Source organism: Saimiri boliviensis, chromosome 7 (genome assembly GCF_048565385.1).
Source record: "Saimiri boliviensis isolate mSaiBol1 chromosome 7, mSaiBol1.pri, whole genome shotgun sequence".
NCBI lineage: Eukaryota > Metazoa > Chordata > Mammalia > Primates > Cebidae > Saimiri > Saimiri boliviensis.
The window spans coordinates 120798030-120817509 of NC_133455.1; the positions used below are offsets into that span (position 1 = coordinate 120798030).

At 38.4% G+C, this 19480-nt stretch overlaps 1 protein-coding gene across 14 annotated transcripts in view; it reads left to right on the forward strand.

Annotated features, from left to right (window-relative positions):
* Window positions 1-19480, forward strand: part of ERC1 (ELKS/RAB6-interacting/CAST family member 1) — a 515798-nt gene that overhangs the window by 86814 nt on the left and 409504 nt on the right. For all 14 annotated transcript variants that reach the window (XM_074403327.1, XM_074403335.1, XM_010345058.3 and 11 more), the window contains one exon: window positions 11971-12387. In XM_074403327.1, the coding sequence (XP_074259428.1) occupies window positions 11971-12387 (417 nt within the window). The remainder of the gene's footprint in view (window positions 1-11970; window positions 12388-19480) is intronic.

A 19480-nucleotide genomic window follows, 5' to 3' on the forward strand; every position in this document is an offset into this window, starting at 1 on the left:
TATCATTAGTACTTCTGAACATAGCTATAAATATCTTTCCCTTAAAAGTAAATCTGAGACTGGGCACAGTGGCTCACGCCTGTAATCTCAGCACTTTGGGAGGCTGAAGCTAGTGGATCACCTGAGGTCAGGAGTTTGAGACCAGCCTGGCCAACATGGTGAAACTCCGTCTACTAAAAATACAAAAATTATCTGGGTTTGATGGTGGGCATCTGTAATCCCAGCTACCCTGGAGGCTGAGGTAGGAGAATCGCTTGAACCCGGAAGGTGGAGGTTGCAGTGAGTCAAGATCGAGTCACTGCACTCCAGCCTGGCCAACAGAGTGAGACTCTTCTCAAAAAAAAAAAAAAACCAACCAAACAAACAAAAAAACACACACAAGAAAGAAAAAAAGTATTGCTAAAGTGATGTGAAAGGTTTTGTGATCATAGACCTAAGCATTTGAATTGCAGATAAAACTTGGTATGTAAAACCTCTGCAGTATAGATGCAGGAATTAAATGTCTGTCTGGAAATAATGGTAGTAAATGTATTTATTGGGGTTTGTGTGATAGAACTGGCAGATAACCAGGAAAGCAAATTTATTTTCATTTTAAATATGACGTGAAGATTTTATGTGGTATCCTTAATCTCCTCTTAACAGTGCTGCTAAAACATGAAGTAATATTTTGTACTGTTTACTACCTAAATTGATTGCCTTTCTCTGCATTAATTTTTCAAAAAAAAATTTTTTTTTATACTTGAAGTTCTGGGGTACATGTGCAGAACATGCAGGTTTGTTACATAGGTACACATGTGCCATGGTAGTTTGTTGCATCTATCCCCCCAACCCCCCGTCATCTACATTAGGTATTTTTCCTAATGTTAACTCTCCTCAATCTCCCCACCCCCCGCTATACCTCCCAACCCTCCCCACACCCCCCAACAGGCCCTGGTGTGTGATGTTTCCCTACCTGTGTCCATGTATTCTCATTGTTCAATACCCACTTATGAGTGAGAACATGCAGTGTTTGGTTTTCTGTTCTTGTGCCAATTTGCCGAGAATGAATGATCGTTTCCAGATTCATCCATGTCCCTGCAAAGGACACGAACTCATCCGTTTTTGTGGCTGCATAATTTTCCATGGTGTATATGTGCCACATTTTTTTTTGTCCATTCTATCATTGATGGGCATTTGGGTTGGTTCCAAGTCTTTACTATTGTAAATGGTGCTGCAATAAATATACATGTACATGTGTCTTTATAACTGAATGTTTTATAATCCTTTGGGTATACACCCAGTAACGGGATTGGTAGGTCAAATGGTATTTTTATTCTAGATCCTTGAGGAATGGCCATACTGTTTTCCACAATGGTTGCACTAATTTACCACCAACAGTGTAAAAGTTCCTATTTCTCCACATTCTCTCCAGCATCTCTTGCCTCCTGATTTTTTAATAATCACCATCCTAACTGGCGTGAGATGCTATCTCAATGTGGTTTTGATTTGCATTTCTCTAATGACCGGTGATGATGAGCTTTTTTTAATGTTTGTTGGCGGCATAAATGTCTTTTTTTTTTTTTTTTTTTTTTTTTTTTTGAGACAGAGTTTCACTCTTGTTACCCAGGCTGGAGTGCAAGGGCGCAATCTTGGCTCACTGCAACCCCTGCCTCCTGGGTTCAGGCAATTCTCCTGCTTCAGCCTCCTGAGTAGCTGGGATTACAGGCACACGCCACCATGCCCAGCTAATTTTTTGTGTTTTTAGTAGAGACGGGGTTTCACTGTGTTGACCAGGATGGTCTTGATCTCTTGACCTTGTGATCCACCCGCCTCGGGCTCCCAAAGTGCTGGGATTACAGGCTTGAGCCACCGCGCCCGGCCAAATGTCTTCTTTTGAGAAATTTCTGTTCATATCCTTTGCCCACTTTTTGATGGGGTTGTTTTTTTTCTTGTAAATGTGTTTAAGTTCTTTGTAGATTCTGGTTATTAGCCCTTTGTCAGATGGGTAGATTGCAGATTTTTTTTCTCATTCTGTTGGTTGCCAATTCACTTTACCAATGGTTTCTTTTACTCTGTTAAGTTTAATTAGATCCCATTTGTCTATTTTGGCTTTTGTTGCTGTTGCTTTTGGTGTTTAGTCATGAAGTCCTTGCCTATGCCTGTGTCCTGAATGGTGTTGCCTAGGTTTTCTTCTGGGTTTTTGTGGTGTTGAGTCTTATGTTTAAATATTTAATACATCTGGAGTTAATTTTTGTACAAGGTGTAAGGAAGGGATCCAGTTTCAGCTTTCTGCATATGGCTATCCAGTTTTCCCAACACCATTTATTAAATAGGGAATCCTTTCCCCATTGCTTGCTTTTGTCGGGTTTGTCAAAGATCAGATGGTTGTACATGTTGTGGCATTAATTCTGAGGCCTCTGTTCTGTTCCATTGGTCTATATCTCTGTTTTGATACCAGTACCATGCTGGTTTGATTACTGTAGCTTTGTAGTATAGTTTGAAGTCATGTAGTGATTCCTCCAGCTTTGTTCTTTTTGCTTAGGATTGTCTTGGCTATGTGGGCTCTCTATTGGTACCATATGAAGTTTAAGGTGTTTTATTTCCAATTCTGTGAAGAAAGTCAATGGTAGCTTGATGGGGGCAGCATTGAATCTATAAAGTACTTTGGGCAGTATGACTGTTTTCAGAATATTGGTTCTTCCTAACAATGACATGGAATGTTTTTCCATCTGTTTGTGTTCTCTCATTTCCTTGAGCAGAGAAGTGGTTTGTAGTTCTCCTTGAAGAGATCCTTCACATCTCTTGTAAGTTGTATTTGTAGATATTTTATTCTCTTTGTAGCAATTGTGAATGGGAGTCCACTCATGATTTGGCTCTCTGTTTGTCTGTTATAAGAATTTTCTTCATTAATTTTCTTGAGCTTTTTATCTACTTAATGTCTTTACAAACGCATGTGCAAAAGAGTCTTAGACACATCTAATTTGATGATTGCTATGGAAAATATTAAGGGTTTGTATACAAATATTTATATTATGATTTTTTTGCTTCCAAGAAAAATTTATGGTCTTCTCTATGCAAGTTTTACCATTTTGGTTGTTAGTTGTTTTTGTTTCTAGTTCCTTTCTGTTTTTATTTCTTTTATTTTTGTTTTTATTTTTGAGACAGTCTCACTCTTTCACCCAGGCTGGAGTGCAGTGAGTGGTGCAATCTCAGCTCACTGCAACCTCTGCCTCCTGGGTTCAAGCAATTCTCGTGCCTCAGCTTCCCTAGTAGCTGGAATTACGGGCATGCACCACCATGCCTGGCTATGTTTTGTATTTTTAGTGGAGACTTTGCCATGTTGTCTGTGCTGGTCTCTAATTCTTGACCTTAGGTCATCTACATGCGTCCACTTCCCAAAGTGTTGGGATTATAGGCGTGAGCCACTGCACCTAGCCAATAAATTCTTCAAAAAAAAATTTTCAGCAATGTGTGAAAAATATACATAAGATGTAAGAACAATAAAATGCTACTGTCTAAGAGGTGGGGTGTCTCACACCTTTACTCCAGCTCCGAGGCAGCGGATCACCTGAGGTCAAGAGTTTGAGACCAGCCTGGCCAACATGGTGAAACTCCATCTCTACTAAAAATACAAAAATTAGCTGGGCATGGTCGCTTATGCCTGTCTGTAATCCCAGCTACTTGGGAGGCGGAGGCATGAGAATTACTTGAATCTAGAAGGCGGAGGTTGCAGTGAGCTGACATCATACCCTTCATTCCAGCCTGGGTGACAGAGCGAGACCATCTCAAAAACAATAAAGAACAGAAAGGATCTGGAAATAAAAACAACTAACCACAAAAACCTGCAACATAGTCATTTATTATCAAGTATTATGTACTGTATATAATTGTATGTACTACACTTTTATATGACTGGCAACACAGTAGATTTATTTATACTAACATTATTACAAACACATAGGTAATACATTGTGTTACAACATTATGATGGCTTTGACAATGTGATAGGAATTTTAGCTCAATTGTAATGTAACAGAGCCACCATCATACATGCATTTATGACAGTAGGACTTCCCCATTTTGATAGTGTATTTATTTATTTATTTTTTGAAACAGAGTTTTGCTCTGTCACCCAGGCTAGAGTGCAGTGGCATGATCTTAGCATTCTCCAACTCCTGGGTACAAATGATTCTCCTGCCTCAGCTTCCTGAGTGGCTGGGATTATTGGCGCTGGCCGCCATGTCCGGCTAATTTTTGGAGTTTTAGACATGGAGTTTCATTATTTTCGTCAAGCTGGTCTCAAACTCCTGACCCCAAGTGATCCACCCACCTCAGCCTCCCAAAGCGCTGGGATTGCAGGCATTAGCCACTGCGCCCGACCACATTTTTATTTATTCTTTAACTTCTGTTCTGGGTTGTGGTAGCATAAAGATGGATTATGTCTATTGCTGAAATAAACCTGTTGTCCAAATTTTGATGTTCCTCAAGAATATCTTGCTACTTAGATTTATGTACAGCATTCTCAGAGCAAAAAGATAATCTTGTTTTTCCTGGATTCAGAGGCAGAGAGTTGTTAGAATTCTCGTGTAATTGCTCGTTCATTTTTTTTTTTTTTTTTTTGATTCTGACATCTTTTTTTAGAGGAGAATAATTTTGGTTAGTTAGCTCCAGATAATGGTTGAGAATGTTAAACAGTTTAATCCATCCCTTTGAGTTTTAGTGTGGGTCTTGGATTTTGGTGAGTCTCCTGCTGGCATTTAGATTAGTCTGAAAACTTTGATTTGGTTAAATATTTGAAGGCATTCTGTGTGCTTTGCTGTACAGAAAATGTATCTGTCATTAACTCAGAGAATACTGAACTAACAATCAGGAGGAATGAATTACCTTGGAGGCTCTTCCCTATCTCATTCTCTGCAGTTCAGACTCATTAAATTAGTTACCTAGTTTCCTCTTTTAAAATAATGGAAATTAGAATTCAGTTGACTTTTGCACTAAGTGGAGGTTATATCTGTGTATAAGTTTTGACTCCCCCCAAATTTAACTATTAGCCTACTCTTAACCAGAAGCCTTACTGATATGATAACATTGTTGATTAATACATATTTTGTATGTTGTATGTTAACATGTATTTTTTTTTTTTTTTGAGATGGAGTTTTGGTCTTGTTGCCCTGGCTAGGGTGCAATGGTGCAATCTTGGCCCACTGCAACCTCCTCCTCTTGGGTTTAAGCGATCCTCTTGCCTCAGCCTCCCAAGTATCTGGGATTACAGGCATGTGCCACCACACCTGGCTAATTTTGTGTTTTTTGTAGAGACGGGGTTTCTCCTTGTTGGTCAGGTTGGTTTTGAACTCCTGACCTCAGGTGATCCGCCCACCTCAGCCTTCTAAAGTGCTAGGATCACAAGTGTGAGCCACTATGCCTGGCCCATATATACTGCATTCTTAAAGTAAGTTAGACAAAAGAAAATGTTATTAAGAAAATAGGCTGGGCGGGGTGGCTCATGCCTATAAGGAGGTTGCAGTGAGCTGATGGTGCCACTGCACTCCCGCTCTGGGTGACTGAGCAAGACTCTGTCTCGGAAGCGAAAAAAAAGAAAAAGAAAATCACAAGGAAGAGAAAATTACATTTACTGTTTATTAAGTAGAAGTGGACCATCATGAAGATCTTCATCCTCATCATTTTCATTTTGAGTAGGCTGAGGAGGAGGAAGAAGAAAAGGGGTTGATACTGCTGTTTCAGGGATGTCAGAAGCTGAAGAAAATCCATGTGTAAGCAGACCCTCAAAGTTCAAACCTGTGTGGTGCAAGAGTCAACTGTACTTTGTTTTCATAGAGATATATTAAAGTTTTATGAGTTAAGCTTGTAATGCTTTATCTGTGTTCCCTTTGTCTTTCTTGAATGTTGTAGTTAATTTAAAATTTGTAATAGGTTATAACTCTTAGGTTTTGCCCATTTGTGAGCTTTATTTTTGGATAAGAACTTCATCCTGTACTTTTGGTGTGCTTTTTATAGTATTACAACTATGACAGATTCTTGCTGACTGTTAATTATCTGAAAATACTTCTTTTTGCTTCAGGTCAAATACTGAATAAATCTAGAGTATACAATTAACATTTTTATTAGGATTGTGTTTCGTATTTTGGTCAGTTTGGATTTAAGAAGAATTACTTGTATTGTTTGGAGTAGAACTGATTTTTTTTTTCTCTTTTGAGGCTGTCCCCCAGGCTGGAGTGCAGTGATGCGATTTTGGCTTGCTGCAGCCTCCGTCTCCCAGGGTTTATCGATTCTTCTGCCTCAGCCTTCTGAGTAGCTGAGATTACAGGCGCGTGCCACCATGCCCAGCTAATTTTTGTATTTTTAGTAGAGACAGGTTTTCACCATGTTGGTCAGGCTCATCTTGAACTCCTGACCTTGTAATCTGCCTGCCTCAGTCTCCCAAATTGCTGCGATTACAGGCGTGATTTTGTTTTTTTAAAAGAATAAGAGTAATTCACTGCCTTTTTTTTTTTTTAAAGGAAGAGGTATAATAACTTCCCAGATACTTGAATTGCAACTAGTATACAGTAGTCATTTACTTTCAACATAATTTCTCAACATTAAATTATTGTCAGTTTTTTCATCAGAAAGTTATTGACCAGTTATGGTAGTCAATTACTGTGCTGTGCCCAGGGTAAAAAGATAACAGTCCTAAGTCCTAGAAAGTTTATTGACGATAAATACAAAGAATTAAATTGCAGATCAGTTGATAAGTGCTATTTTATGGATATATATACAGCCCTGGGCAGCACAGAGAACATCAAATAGCCCAAGGAGACTGGAAGCTTGGCTTGGTTGACTTAAGAATTATTTAAAACTCTTTTGCATGTTGCATTAATAAAATTATTTAATACATGTATTTGTGTTTCAGAAAAAATTGTTTTCGATTTAACATTTATAATAGGGTGCAATACTGGAGTTTTTTCTGACTCTGATCTTCTTGATAAACAGTATTTTGAGTTTTCTGTGATATATTATATGTAACCATGACCATTTTATGTATCTATAATTTTTTTTTTCGCTAAAAATATCTCTAGACTACATAGTTCAGTTATTTTAGGAATGAGAATAAATGGGATCAAAGTGTACTCTTGTTTTAAGAAACTAATGATAGTTTATTTGTTGGAAGTTCTGCCTCAAAAGAGCTTCTGATATTTATCTAAAATATATAAATAGTAGTTGTGATCCGTCATTGTTTTTGCAGATACATTATTGTTGTAATAAAAGTCATAGTCCCTGTCAGATAGTTAAGAATTTTCATTGCTGTTGTTCACAATATCCTACCATTTCATTGAGATATTGCTTGGTGTAATAATAGTACAGTCCCTGGAGTAAATTTTAGGCAAATACTTTCCCAGCCCTTTAAAATCAAGCTGAGTATTAGAGTGGGAAGTAGACTAGTGGGTGTTGCTATAAAATTTGCAGTGTGTTGGAAACAGACTTCCCAAATAGACGTTCTAGTAACATCTTACAACTTAGATGTTTCCTTAAACTAAATGTATCTGTTTTTGTTTGATCATTATAGATGTCTGTGATGTGTGAATATGCCCATTTTATCCTCTGTGTGAATATGCTGGAGAAAGAGTAGCCTGGTTTATAGTCTGCTTTTTTTCTTCTTTTTCTTCTGAAGGAGTTGGCAGGAATTTTTATAAAATAAAGCTAGCCTGATTGTAGCCAAACGAGGAAATGTTGGTTTATATTTCAGTGGGGAAATCTGCTGTGTAGACTTCTAGGCTACCAGTCAGAGCATTGTTTTATTTTTATACTATAGTAAAATGGGTGCAAGCAGAGCTGAAGAACCAAACACATCAGTACTTTTCTTTCTTTACCAAAATAGTAATTGTCATGCTACATTTAGTTGTATGTGCCAAAGCATATGTGAAACTATTAGCTCTAGCCATATTTCTCCTGACTTGAATGAACTGATGATGAATGTTCAAAAAAGAAGGAACAGTCATACAGAGAAATCAGCTTCCCTGTTGAAGTTAACATCTGGTATTTACCTTTGGGATATATTCACTCAGGAGTGTTAGGATTTTTTTTGACTTCCAGAGGAAAGAATCTAGGCTTCAGAGAATTAGCATTTTGATACATCTTTTTATTGAGTGTCTTTTGAACTCCAGCAGCTGTTAGTCTTTAAAAGATGATGCTGGTAGTGAAATGCATTTTTAAATTTATATTTGTGAATTTAAATACCTGCTTTTTTTTCGTTGTGTTGGAGTCTTGCTCTTTCACCAGGCTGGAGTGCAGTGGTGCAATATCTTGGCCCACAGCAATATATGCCTCCTGGTTTCAAGCGATTCCCCTGCTTCAGTCTCCTGAGTAGCTGGGACTACAGGCATGCACCACCACACGCATTTTTTGCATTTTAGTAGAGATGGAGTTTCACCATGTTGGCCAGGATGGTCCAAAGTGCTGGAACCGTACCTGGTCCATGATTTTTTTTTTTTTAAGTTTTTTCTTTGAAGAAATAGCAGTGCTTTTCAAGAGTTTGAAGACTACTAGAATTGAAAGTTCACTGCTTGCTAAAAGCATACCAGAAATAATAAAGGAAAATGTCATTGTCTTTGTAATAAAAGACATACCCAAACCAGAAATAATAAAGGAAAATGTCATTGTCTTTGTAATAAAAAACAAAATATTTATTAAAAGTCATCACAAAAATGTTAAAAATAACAGATTTGGAAAAATATTTGTAAAATACACAGCAGGTGAAAGATTATTTTCCTGATATGAAGAACTCTTAAAATGGATTAGGAAAAAAATGTTCAATGGCAAAATGGGCAAAGAACAAGAGAGGAGTCACAAAAGTAGATATACAAAGATACAGAAATAACTTGTAATATGTGTCAAAATTACAATTGTGCATACTTTGTGATCCAGCAATTCCTTCTTTGAGAATTTTTTCTCAAGAAAAATGTGGGTTCATGTATAGAGATACATATGTGTAGGTGCATCTAGTGAAATAGTGAAAAATGAGAAAATATCCATAAGTGGAATTTCACGAAAGACATCTTCTCTCCAACTAATTTTTTATTATGGCAAAATACATATAACTTAAAATTTATTGTCTTAACCATTTTCAAGTGTGCAGTTCAGTAGTATATTCATGTTGTTGAGAAATCACCACCATCTTTCTCCAGAACTCTTTTTCATCTTGACAGATTGAAACTATATCCGTTAAACAGTAACTCCCCATTTCCTCCTCCTCCTATGTCCTGGCAACCACTGTTCTATTTCCTTCTTAATCAATTTGACTGCTCTAATACCTCATGTAAATGGATATGTAAATGGATTTGTCTTTTTTTGATTGACTTATTTCCCTTAGCACAATGTCTTTAAGGTTCACCCATGTTGTAGCATGTATAAGAATTTCTTTCTTGTGCCGGGCGCGGTGGCTCGAGCCTGTAATCCCAGCACTTTGGGAGGCCGAGGCGGGTGGATCACGAGATCGAGAGATCGAGACCATCCTAGTCAACATGGTGAAACCCTGGCTCTACTAAAAAAAAATACAAAAAAATTAGCTGGGCATGGTGGCGCGTGCCTGTAATCCCAGCTACTCGGGAGGCTGAGGCAGGAGAATTGCCTGAACCCAGGAGGCGGAGGTTGCGGTGAGCCGAGATCGCGCCATTGCACTCCAGCCTGGGTAACAAGAGCGAAACTCTGCCTCAAAAAAAAAAAAAAAAAAAAAAAAAAGAATTTCTTTCTTTTTAAGGCTGAAAAACATTGGCGGGTGATAATGGTTTGGCTATGTCCCTAATCAACTCTCTACTTGAAGTGTATCTCCCAGAATTCCCACATGTTGTAGGAGGGACCTAGGAGGAGGTAGTTGAATCATAGGGGCTGGTCTTTTCCATGCTATTCTTGGGATAGTGAATAAGTGTTATGAGATCTGATGGGTTTATCAGGGGTTTCTGCTTTGCTTCTTCCTTATTTTCTCTTGCTGCTGCCATGTAAGAAGTGCCTTTTGCCTCACACCATGATTCTGAGGCTTCCCTAGCCATGTGGAACTGTAAGTTCAAAACCTCTTTTTGTTTCCAGTTTTGGGTATGTCTTTATTAGCAGCGTGAAAACAAACTAATACAGCAGGCACCTTGTTTTTAAAAAAAGATTTTTTGAATGGATAATGCAGGTATTTATACCCTCATTTAAGTTTGAGGAACCTGCAACCCAGAAAGATGGTGACATGTCTAAATGTCATAACTAGTCAGTATGAGAGCCAGAACCAAAACTTGTATGTTTTTTCATCACAGTTTAGTGTTCTTCTCAGTATGGTACACTCCTAGGCCTTGAATACAAGGAATGATCTTTTATTGTGGCTTCTTCATTCCTAAAGATAAGTTTCTTGATGTGACAGCCTTTTGGAATTCATTGTATAATGTGCTGGAATTTACTTATCTGATTAAAGGTTCATATACCCTCTTTACGGATACAAGCTAAAGATATGCCCTCTCAAACATTTTTAGTAGTTTATCTGCATTAACACCTTTAATTAGTCACCCATGTTGTTATTGTCCCCTGTATAAAAAGCTTTGCATATTCTAACTAAAAAAAACTTTGCTGTGTTATCATCTTTGGGTATTACCAGTTTTGATTTCCTCAGTCTGCTCTGTTTTTGCTACTACAGGAGGAAAGCTGATTTGGAGTTTTCTTTTTTTCTTGGTTCTAGTTTCAGTGGGCTGCAAGGATTGCTTTGAATGCCAGCTCTATAACTTACTGTGTGATCCTGGGCAAGTGCTTAAGCCCCTCTCAGCCTAGTGCCCTTATCTATAAAATGAAGTAATAGTACATGTGTTGGGTGTCTAAAATAGTTAAATTCACAGAATCAAAAAGTGTAATGGTAGTTGCCAGGGATGGGGGGAAATAGATAGTTACTAATCAACGGGCATAAACTTTTGATTAAGATGATAAGCTCTAGAGATTTGATGTACAACATTGTACCTGTAGTCAGCGATAATGTATCGTACACTTAAAAGTTGTTAGGAGAGTAAATGTCACATTAAGGGTTTTTACTACAATAAAATAATAAAGGTCATTGTGTCATGAAGATTGAATAACAAAAATGTGTGACACAATCTGGCATGTACAAACCACTTGTTAAATGTTAATATTTATTATTTAATGTTTATAATACTTAAAAGTCATTTCGTGTTTTGCTATGCTTTGTTATTTTTTCTTTTTGAGATAGAGTCTTGCTTTGTCACCCAGGCTGGAGTGCAGTGGCCTGATCTTGGCTCACTGCAAACTCCGCCTCCCAGGTTCAAGCAATTCTTCTGCCTCAGCCTCCGGAGTAGTTGGGATTACAGGTGTGCGCTACCATGCCTGACTAATTTTTATATTTTTAATAGAGACGGGGTTTCACCATGTTGGCCAGGCTGATCTCAAACTCCTGACCTCGTGATCTGCTTGCCTTGGCCTCCCAACGTGCTAGGATTATAGGTATGAGCAACAGTGCCCAGCCAATTTTTGTATTTTTAGTAGAAATAGGGTTTTATCATGTTGGCCAGGCTGGTCTCGAACTCCTGGCCTCAGGTGATCCGCCTGCCTCGGACCCTGAAAGTGCTGGGATTACTGGTGTGAGCCCCCATGCCTGGCCACCCTTTGTATTTTATGAATGAATATATTCATATTCCTGTAGATTTCCCATTTCCTGCATTCACTCAACCTTAGTTTCTGTGTAATACCTTCTATTAATTTTGATCAGTGTTTTTATTATCATTTATGCAAAGTGAGGAGTGTCATACTGTTTTGCTTCCTGTTGGGAATAAACCCAAGTTAGATTACTGACACTTTGCCTGTTATCTCAATCATTTTTTAAGGACCTGTAAAACAGAATAAGGTGAATCCTAATTTGCTAGATGCAGATTTCTTGTAGCTATTTTTAATTCCTGCAGTCTGCTCTGATTTGCTACTTGAGGAAGAAAGCTGATTTGGGGTTTTTTGTCTTGGTTCTAGCACATGCAGATGACGATCCAGGCTCTCCAGGATGAATTGCGGATCCAGAGGGACCTGAATCAGCTGTTTCAGCAAGATAGTAGCAGTAGGACTGGCGAACCTTGTGTAGCAGAGCTGACGGAGGAGAACTTTCAGAGGCTTCATGCTGAGCATGAGCGGCAGGCCAAAGAGCTATTTCTTCTTCGAAAGACATTAGAGGAAATGGAGCTACGTATTGAGACTCAAAAGCAGACCCTAAATGCTAGGGATGAATCCATCAAGAAGCTTCTGGAGATGTTGCAGAGCAAAGGACTTTCTGCCAAGGCTACTGAGGAAGACCATGAGAGAACAAGACGACTGGCAGAGGCAGAGATGCACGTTCACCACCTAGAAGGCCTTTTAGAGCAGAAGGAAAAAGAGAACAATATGTTGAGAGAGGTATGTGACTACTTTTTTAGTTTTATGATTTCTTTTTTTCTCCCTGATTAATCAGCATCTTGCCCCCGATTAATGTACATACTCTGCTGTGCTTTTGGAAGAGAATTTCATCTTTTGTATTTAAGTGCGTCACTGATTTCTATTCTGATTTGCTCTGTTTTATGGGGTGACATTGTCTGGTTTGTATGCAGGCTTAGTGACTTTCTGGGTCTTTTCTCTCCTGCTCCCCTGATTTTGAGAGTCCATTTGTTGCTTAGAGGGGTACAGAATTTTCTTGATTTTTCACTCATTTCTAGATTTGTTCATAGAGACAGCAAACACAACAAAACCAGAATCAGAGTAGCTAACTATTGCTCAATTAAAAAATATTAATAAAAGAGAGTAAGCAGTTATCTCAGCTTATGTTTGCTTATGAAAGTCCTTGGCAGCAATAATGGATATTTGCCCTGTGGTTTCCATGGAAACTGTTGCCTTGCTGTAAAAGATACGTGATAAAAAGCATTGGCTGCCATGGAGGCATAGCTGGAGAGAGTGATACAGAGACATGGGGTTACTTATTTTTAGCTGACCTAGGTGACTAGTGATAATATTTTACTTTTCTAAATAACGTATCATTTTAAGAAGACATAAAGGAAGAAATCATCTTATATTGAATAAAAAAAATTAATAGCCATAATTTTTCTATATATGGTCAGACTTCAGATAATTTTCACATTTGGGCAGGGGAAAATAAAACCCCAGTTTGTGTTAGTATGAGTCTGAATAATTTCTTTTAAATGAAATGTGAAGAAGGAGGTTAAAAAATTAGCATATTCCCAAAGCAGCAAAATAATAATTGAAAAAATACTTTTAAGTTTGTAGGTTGTTCTATAATTTTTCCTTTTGTCAAAAGTCTGAAATATTTATTTACAATGAGGGCCAGTTTTATTTTTGAAGTAGAACATCATTGCTTTTTTAAAAACATGATTTTATTACACTGGAAATCTATTGTAAAATTAGGAAATAGATTAATAAAAACTTACAATCCAAGGTATTGTTACCTAGTGATAATCGTTAACTTTTGTTATGTGTATGCTTAGTCATTTTTTTGTTAAATTTAAAATTTTTATTTTTAGAGATAGGATCTCACTCTGTCACCCAGGCTGGAGTGCAGTGGCACAATCATGGCTCACTGCAGCCTTGAACTCCTGGAATTAAGTGAGCCTTCTGCTTTAGCCTCCCTGTAGCTAGGTCTTCAGGTGCATGCTGCCACCATGTATTGTTAATTAAAAAAAAAAAAAATTTTTTTTTGTAGAGACAGTCTCTCTCTCTGTTTCCTAGGCTGGTCTTGAACTCCCGGCCTCAAGCAGTCCTCCCACCTTGGCTTCCCAAAGTACTGGGATTACAGGCAGAACGCCCATGCCTGGCTCATTTTATTATTATTATTTTTTGAGATAGAGTTTTACTCTGTCCCAGGCTGGAGTACGGTAGTATGATCTTGGATCACTGCAACCTCCGCCTCTCGGGTTCAAGCGATTCTCCTGCCTCTGCTTCCCAAGCAGCTGGGACTATAGGTGCGTGCCAACTAACTTTTGTATTTTTAGTAGAGACAGGGTTTCACCATGTTGGCCAGGCTGGTCTCAAACTACTGACTACTGACCTCAGGTGATCTGCCTGCTTCTGCCTCCCAGAGTGCTTGGGATTACAGGCGTGAGCTACTATGCCCAGCCCCATTTTTATTATTTATACATTCCTTCATTATTTCTGTTTCTTTTTTTCTCTTGCAAAGGTGGAATACTGGGCATCAGCACTGTTCAGTAAGATTTTCCCAGTGGAGTGTTAATTATGTTGGGAAGGGGATTTTGTAATAGGGTAAGTGTCCTTTAGGAGGTGCCCTTTCAGTGGAGCTCTGAAGAGAAGCCAGCTTTGCTGAGCATTTGAGTAAAATCGTTTCATGAAGAAGCACTAACAGTTTCAAAGGCCTCATAGGAAGGAGTTTTGAGGAAACAGGAGGGAGGCTGGAGGGCAAGAATATACTGTATAAGGGGAAGGCTTAATGAGATGTGAAGTTGGAGAGGTAGCCAGAATCAGATTCACTCATCACATGATTATTGGAATCAGCCATGTGCACAGCACTAAGGATAAAGCAGCAAACAAAACAAAATCCATGCTGTCTTTGAGGAAAAGTACGTGCCTTTATGGTCCTTGCAGATAATGCAACAATTTTATTCAAAATGGGAGAGAAAACCATTCCACTCTTTAATCAAGGGAGTGACACAATCTGATTTAGCTTTTAAAATTTACTCTGGTTGTGCTGAGAATAAATGGAGGAAGGAGAGACAGGAATGAACAAGGGAGTAATTTAACTGCTGTAATCTAGGTTAGGGAATAGGGACTTGAAATGACTGCTGGAGATGTACAGAATATCACTAGCGTATCCAGAAGCAGAAAGAATTATGGGCTAGCAGTGTTAGGGTATCCAAAAATTTCATTATTTATTGAATTATTGTCCGTCTTTTAAAAAATCAGCACCTAATCAATTCTAAAGGTCACAGCTTTCCCTATTTTAACAATGAAATTGAGTTAAGTCTTAACACTTGGTTTCATTGTAACAGTATCAGCAAAGCAGCAGTCCTGGTATATTTGTTTGCCCATGTATTCACAGATATAATAACCATGGCCATTCATTTTGTCGTCATCTCAGCTGAGGTATGAGCATTGTTGGTATTTCCCATGTTAACTTTGTTGTTCAGTGTGTCTATGTGAATATTCTGTGAATCAGCATTGGAAGGAAATTACTGGGTGTGGAGAAAGTTATGAAAACAGTTTATGATGATATATGATTAAATTCTGTTTAAGTTTTAAAAAACTAACTCTTGCAATCAGTATTAAGTAAAAATTCTAGGCCGGGTGCATTGGCTCATTCCTGTAATCCCAGCATTTCGGGAGGCCAAGGCAGGGGTATCACTTGAGGCCAGGAGTTTGAGACCAACCTAGGCAATAGGGCAAAACTCTTTCTCTACTAAAAATACAAACATTAGCTGGGTGTGGTTGTGCGCCTGTAATCCCAGCAGCTTGGGAGGCTGAGGCAGGAGATTCACTTGAACCCGGAAGGCAGAGGTTGCAGTGAGTGGGGATTGCACCACTGCACTCCAGCCTGTGCAACAGAGTGACACTCTGCCTCGAAAACAAAAAAGCAAACAAACACACAAACCCCTAAATGATAAAGTTTTGTGCCGTGATTTATTTGGAGGCATTTCCCCTATTTCTTTTCAGCATGTACAATAGTATGTTTTATAATCAGTGACATCTTAGGTTTTATGAAATAAGGTAGCATTAAAATGGCATTTGTAGCTATTAATATTATATTAATAGTAACATTTGTAGCTATTAATATTAACATTTGTAATTTTACGTGTTTTTTTTTTTTTTTGAAACGGAGTCTTGCTCTCTTGCCTATATTTTCCTTATGAACATGATTTTGTAGATAGCAGGTAAATCTCCCCTGAAAAAAGCTGAAAGATAAAAAGTAAGATTTCAGTTAAGCATTGTATTTTCTGTTTGTACTCAAATCACATTGTTGTGTGACTGCTTATTCTTACATTTTGTATTATTTTGCTGTAGCTTTCCTTTGATAGAAGAGTGGGGACATCTATTGGAGAAATGCTGAAATACAGACAAGACTTGGTTAGTACTGGCAGCTTTACAGGGTGATTCTGTTAAACACCAACACTTGAGGCCCCAACTTTGGTTTTCAGTCCGCTAACAAAGGATACCTAAGTTAGCTGTGGAATTTTTGTGTCTTCAATCCATATGCATACCAAACATTGTCTATAGGCCAACTAAATAATATATTTCAGTATGTGCTTTTACTTATTTAAATACTGGTAGATGCTATTGTGATTAATAAAATGCAACTCTGTTTTAAAACATTATTGCAGTCTACTAGTTTTTTCTCTCTATTTTAGTCAACAAACCGTTATTAGTACAACTGCTATCATGTTAGGTTTGCAAAAATCTTTGAAATTAAAAGTGCGAATATTTGAGTATATTCTAGGCTAGGGAATTCTGAATCTAACTAGCATATCTGAGGACTGCTTGCCAGTATTATTGGTAGTTGGAAGGTATAAGCAGAGGAGATTGGAGAAAAAAAAGAAATATATATATATATATATATATATATATATAGACAATAAATAGGTGGAATTTAAAGTTTTTTTTTTTTTTTTTTTTTTTTTTTTTTTTTTGAGATAGAGTCTCTGTCACCCAGGCTGGAGTGCAGTGTTGCAATCTTGGCTCACTGCATCCTCCAGCTCCCTGGTTTAAGCGATTCTCCTGCCTCAGCATCCTGAGTAGTTGGGACTACAGGTGCCTGCCACCACTCCTGGCTAAGTTTTGTATTTTTAGTAGAGACGAAGTTTCACCATGTTGGTCAGGCTGGTCTCAAACTCCTGACCTCAAGTGATCCTCCTGCCTCAGCCTCCCAAAGTGCTGGGATTACAGGCATGAGCCACTACACCCAGCCAAAAAAGAAAAAGAAATTCTTAGTTTATCTTTTGTAGTGGTTTTGGAAAATGAGAACAGTTGCATGCCTTATTTATTCCTCCTCTCCTTTTTTTTTTTTTTTTGAGACAGTTTCACTGCATTGCCCAGGCTGGAGTGCAGTGGTGTGATCTCGGCTCACTGCAACCTCCGCCTCCTGGGTTCAAGCAGTTCTCCTGCCTCAGCCTCCCAAGTAGCTGGGATTATAGACATGTGCCGCTACACCTGGCTAATTTTTGTATTTTTAGTAGAGATGGGGTTTTACTCTGTTGGCCAAGCTGGTTTTGAACTCCTGACCTCAAGTGATCTGCTTCCCAAAGTGATTTGGCTGCTTCAAGTGATTTGGCTTCCCAAAGTGCTAGGATTACAGATGTGAGCCACTGTGCCTGGTCCCTCCTTTCCTTTTTTAAAAATTATATCATTTGTCCTCCATTTTGATTTTGACAAAATAACATTTTCTTAGCATAGTGCTATTACCAGAGATGGTAACAGGTTCACGTACAATGGTGTGTGACACTGGGCAAATTAAGATATGTAAGAGTGGTAAGGATTCTTTCCATTTACCTTCCCTTCTTTATTTCTGTTTCTTCTGTGTTGTGAGTATGGTAAATTCAGAACTTGTGTGGAGGAGTGAATCTGTGAAGGGACTTCACGAATAACGTGAAGCTTCTACCCTTGAACCAAGGGTGCTGAGGGCTAAAATTTGAAACCTAAAAAAAAATTTTCAGAGGTAAGTTTTGCTCTTTAGTTATAAATACTTCTTTCTTTCAGGTGTATAAGTAAAAATTGACTTACTTTTACAAAGGAACAAAAGGAGAATTATTAAATTTTGTTTCTCGGGTACAGTGGCTCATGCCTATAATCCCAGCACTTTGGGAAGCTGAAGTGGGTAGATCACTTGAGGTCAGGAGTTCAATATCAGCCTGGCCAACATGCTGAATCCCCTTTTCTACTAAAATATAAAAATTAGCTAGGCATGGTGGCGCATGCCTGTGGTTCCAGCTACTTGGGAGGCGGATTCAGGAGAATCGCTTGAACCCCAGAGGTGGAGGTTTCAGTGAACCAAGATCGTGCCACTGCACTCCAATCTGGGTGACAAAGCAACTCCATCTCGAAAAAAATATATAACTGTTTATTTTCTAACTGTGAATTAGTCATTATTCTTAATTAATGAGAGAAAATGAACATATTTCCTATTGTCTACCACAGTTGAAAGTATAATATAGTAACATTAAATGGAATAAGACAAAAAAAGTATAGCAAGATACAGATAATTCTACCTCTAATTTTTTTGAATGAAAATTTTGAGCCCAAAAGGAGTGAAATAAAGTGAACAAATAGCATATTCTACTTCTTAGACTTCTTTGAATAGTACTTCTGTTTTCAGTCTTCTCTCTTTATTGACAGTGCAGGAGCATAGGCTTGATGGGCTTGGTAGGAAAAGGGAGCTTACTAGCTCACTGACTGGAAGATGTGTTCATAGTGAACTATAAGATGCAGGTTTCTGGGTGGGATTTTGTTTTGAGCAGTGGGTTTTACAGTGTCTTTGCAGAAAAACTTTATGCTTATGAATGGTTTAAAATACATCCCAATTATTTATTGTATGCAGAGAAGGATTTTTTTTTCCCCCCCCGAGATGGTCTCACTTTGTCACCTAGGCTGGAATGCAGTGGCAGGATCTTGGCTCGCTGCAGCCTCAACCTCCCAGGCTCAAGTAATCCTCCTGCCTCAGCCCCCAAGTAGCTGGTACTATACGTGAGCACCACCACACCCAGCTACATTTTTGGATTTTTCATAGTGATGGAGTTTTACTATGTTGCCCAGGCTGGTCTCAAACTACTGAGCTCAAGTGATCTGCCTGCCTCAGCTTCCCCAAGTGTTTGGATTACAGGCATGAGCCACCGCACTTAGTCAGGACTTTTAATTCAAATGGATTTCTGTTTTCTTTATATTTTGCTTGTGTGCTTGCCTTGCTAGGGCTTAAAAATGAAATTATAATAGTTTCACCTTAAAGTGAATCATTTTGGAATTACCGATTTGGAATTAGATAGTGCTAAAGAGGAGAAGTCAGATGAAATAAGTTGAAAATCTAAATTGTATGGTATTTTTTAAAAAATGCAGTTTTGGCTGGGCGAGGTGGGTCATGTCTGTAATCCCAGCACTTTGGGAGGCCAAGGTGGGCGGATCACGAGGTCAGGAGCTCGAGACCAGTTTGGCCAGCATAGTGAAACCCCGTCTCAACTAAAAATACAATAAATTAGCCTGGTGTAGTGGTGTGTGCCTGTAATCCCAGGTACTCAGGTGGCAGAGGCCAGAGAATCGCGTGTGAACCTGGGAGGCGGAGTTTGCAGTGAGTGGAGATTGTGCCATTGTACTCCAGCCCGAGTGACAGGGCAAGAATCTGTCTCCAGAAAAAAAGTGGGGACGGGGAGCACTTTTAATGTTTTCAAATAGATATAGAAATACCAATAAAAAATATTGTATAGGTTATAAAGTTTTGTCAAATAGATGAAGATTGTTTACAATTAGCAGAGTTCATATTTTTACTCAGACAATTTAAAGTCTGACACTC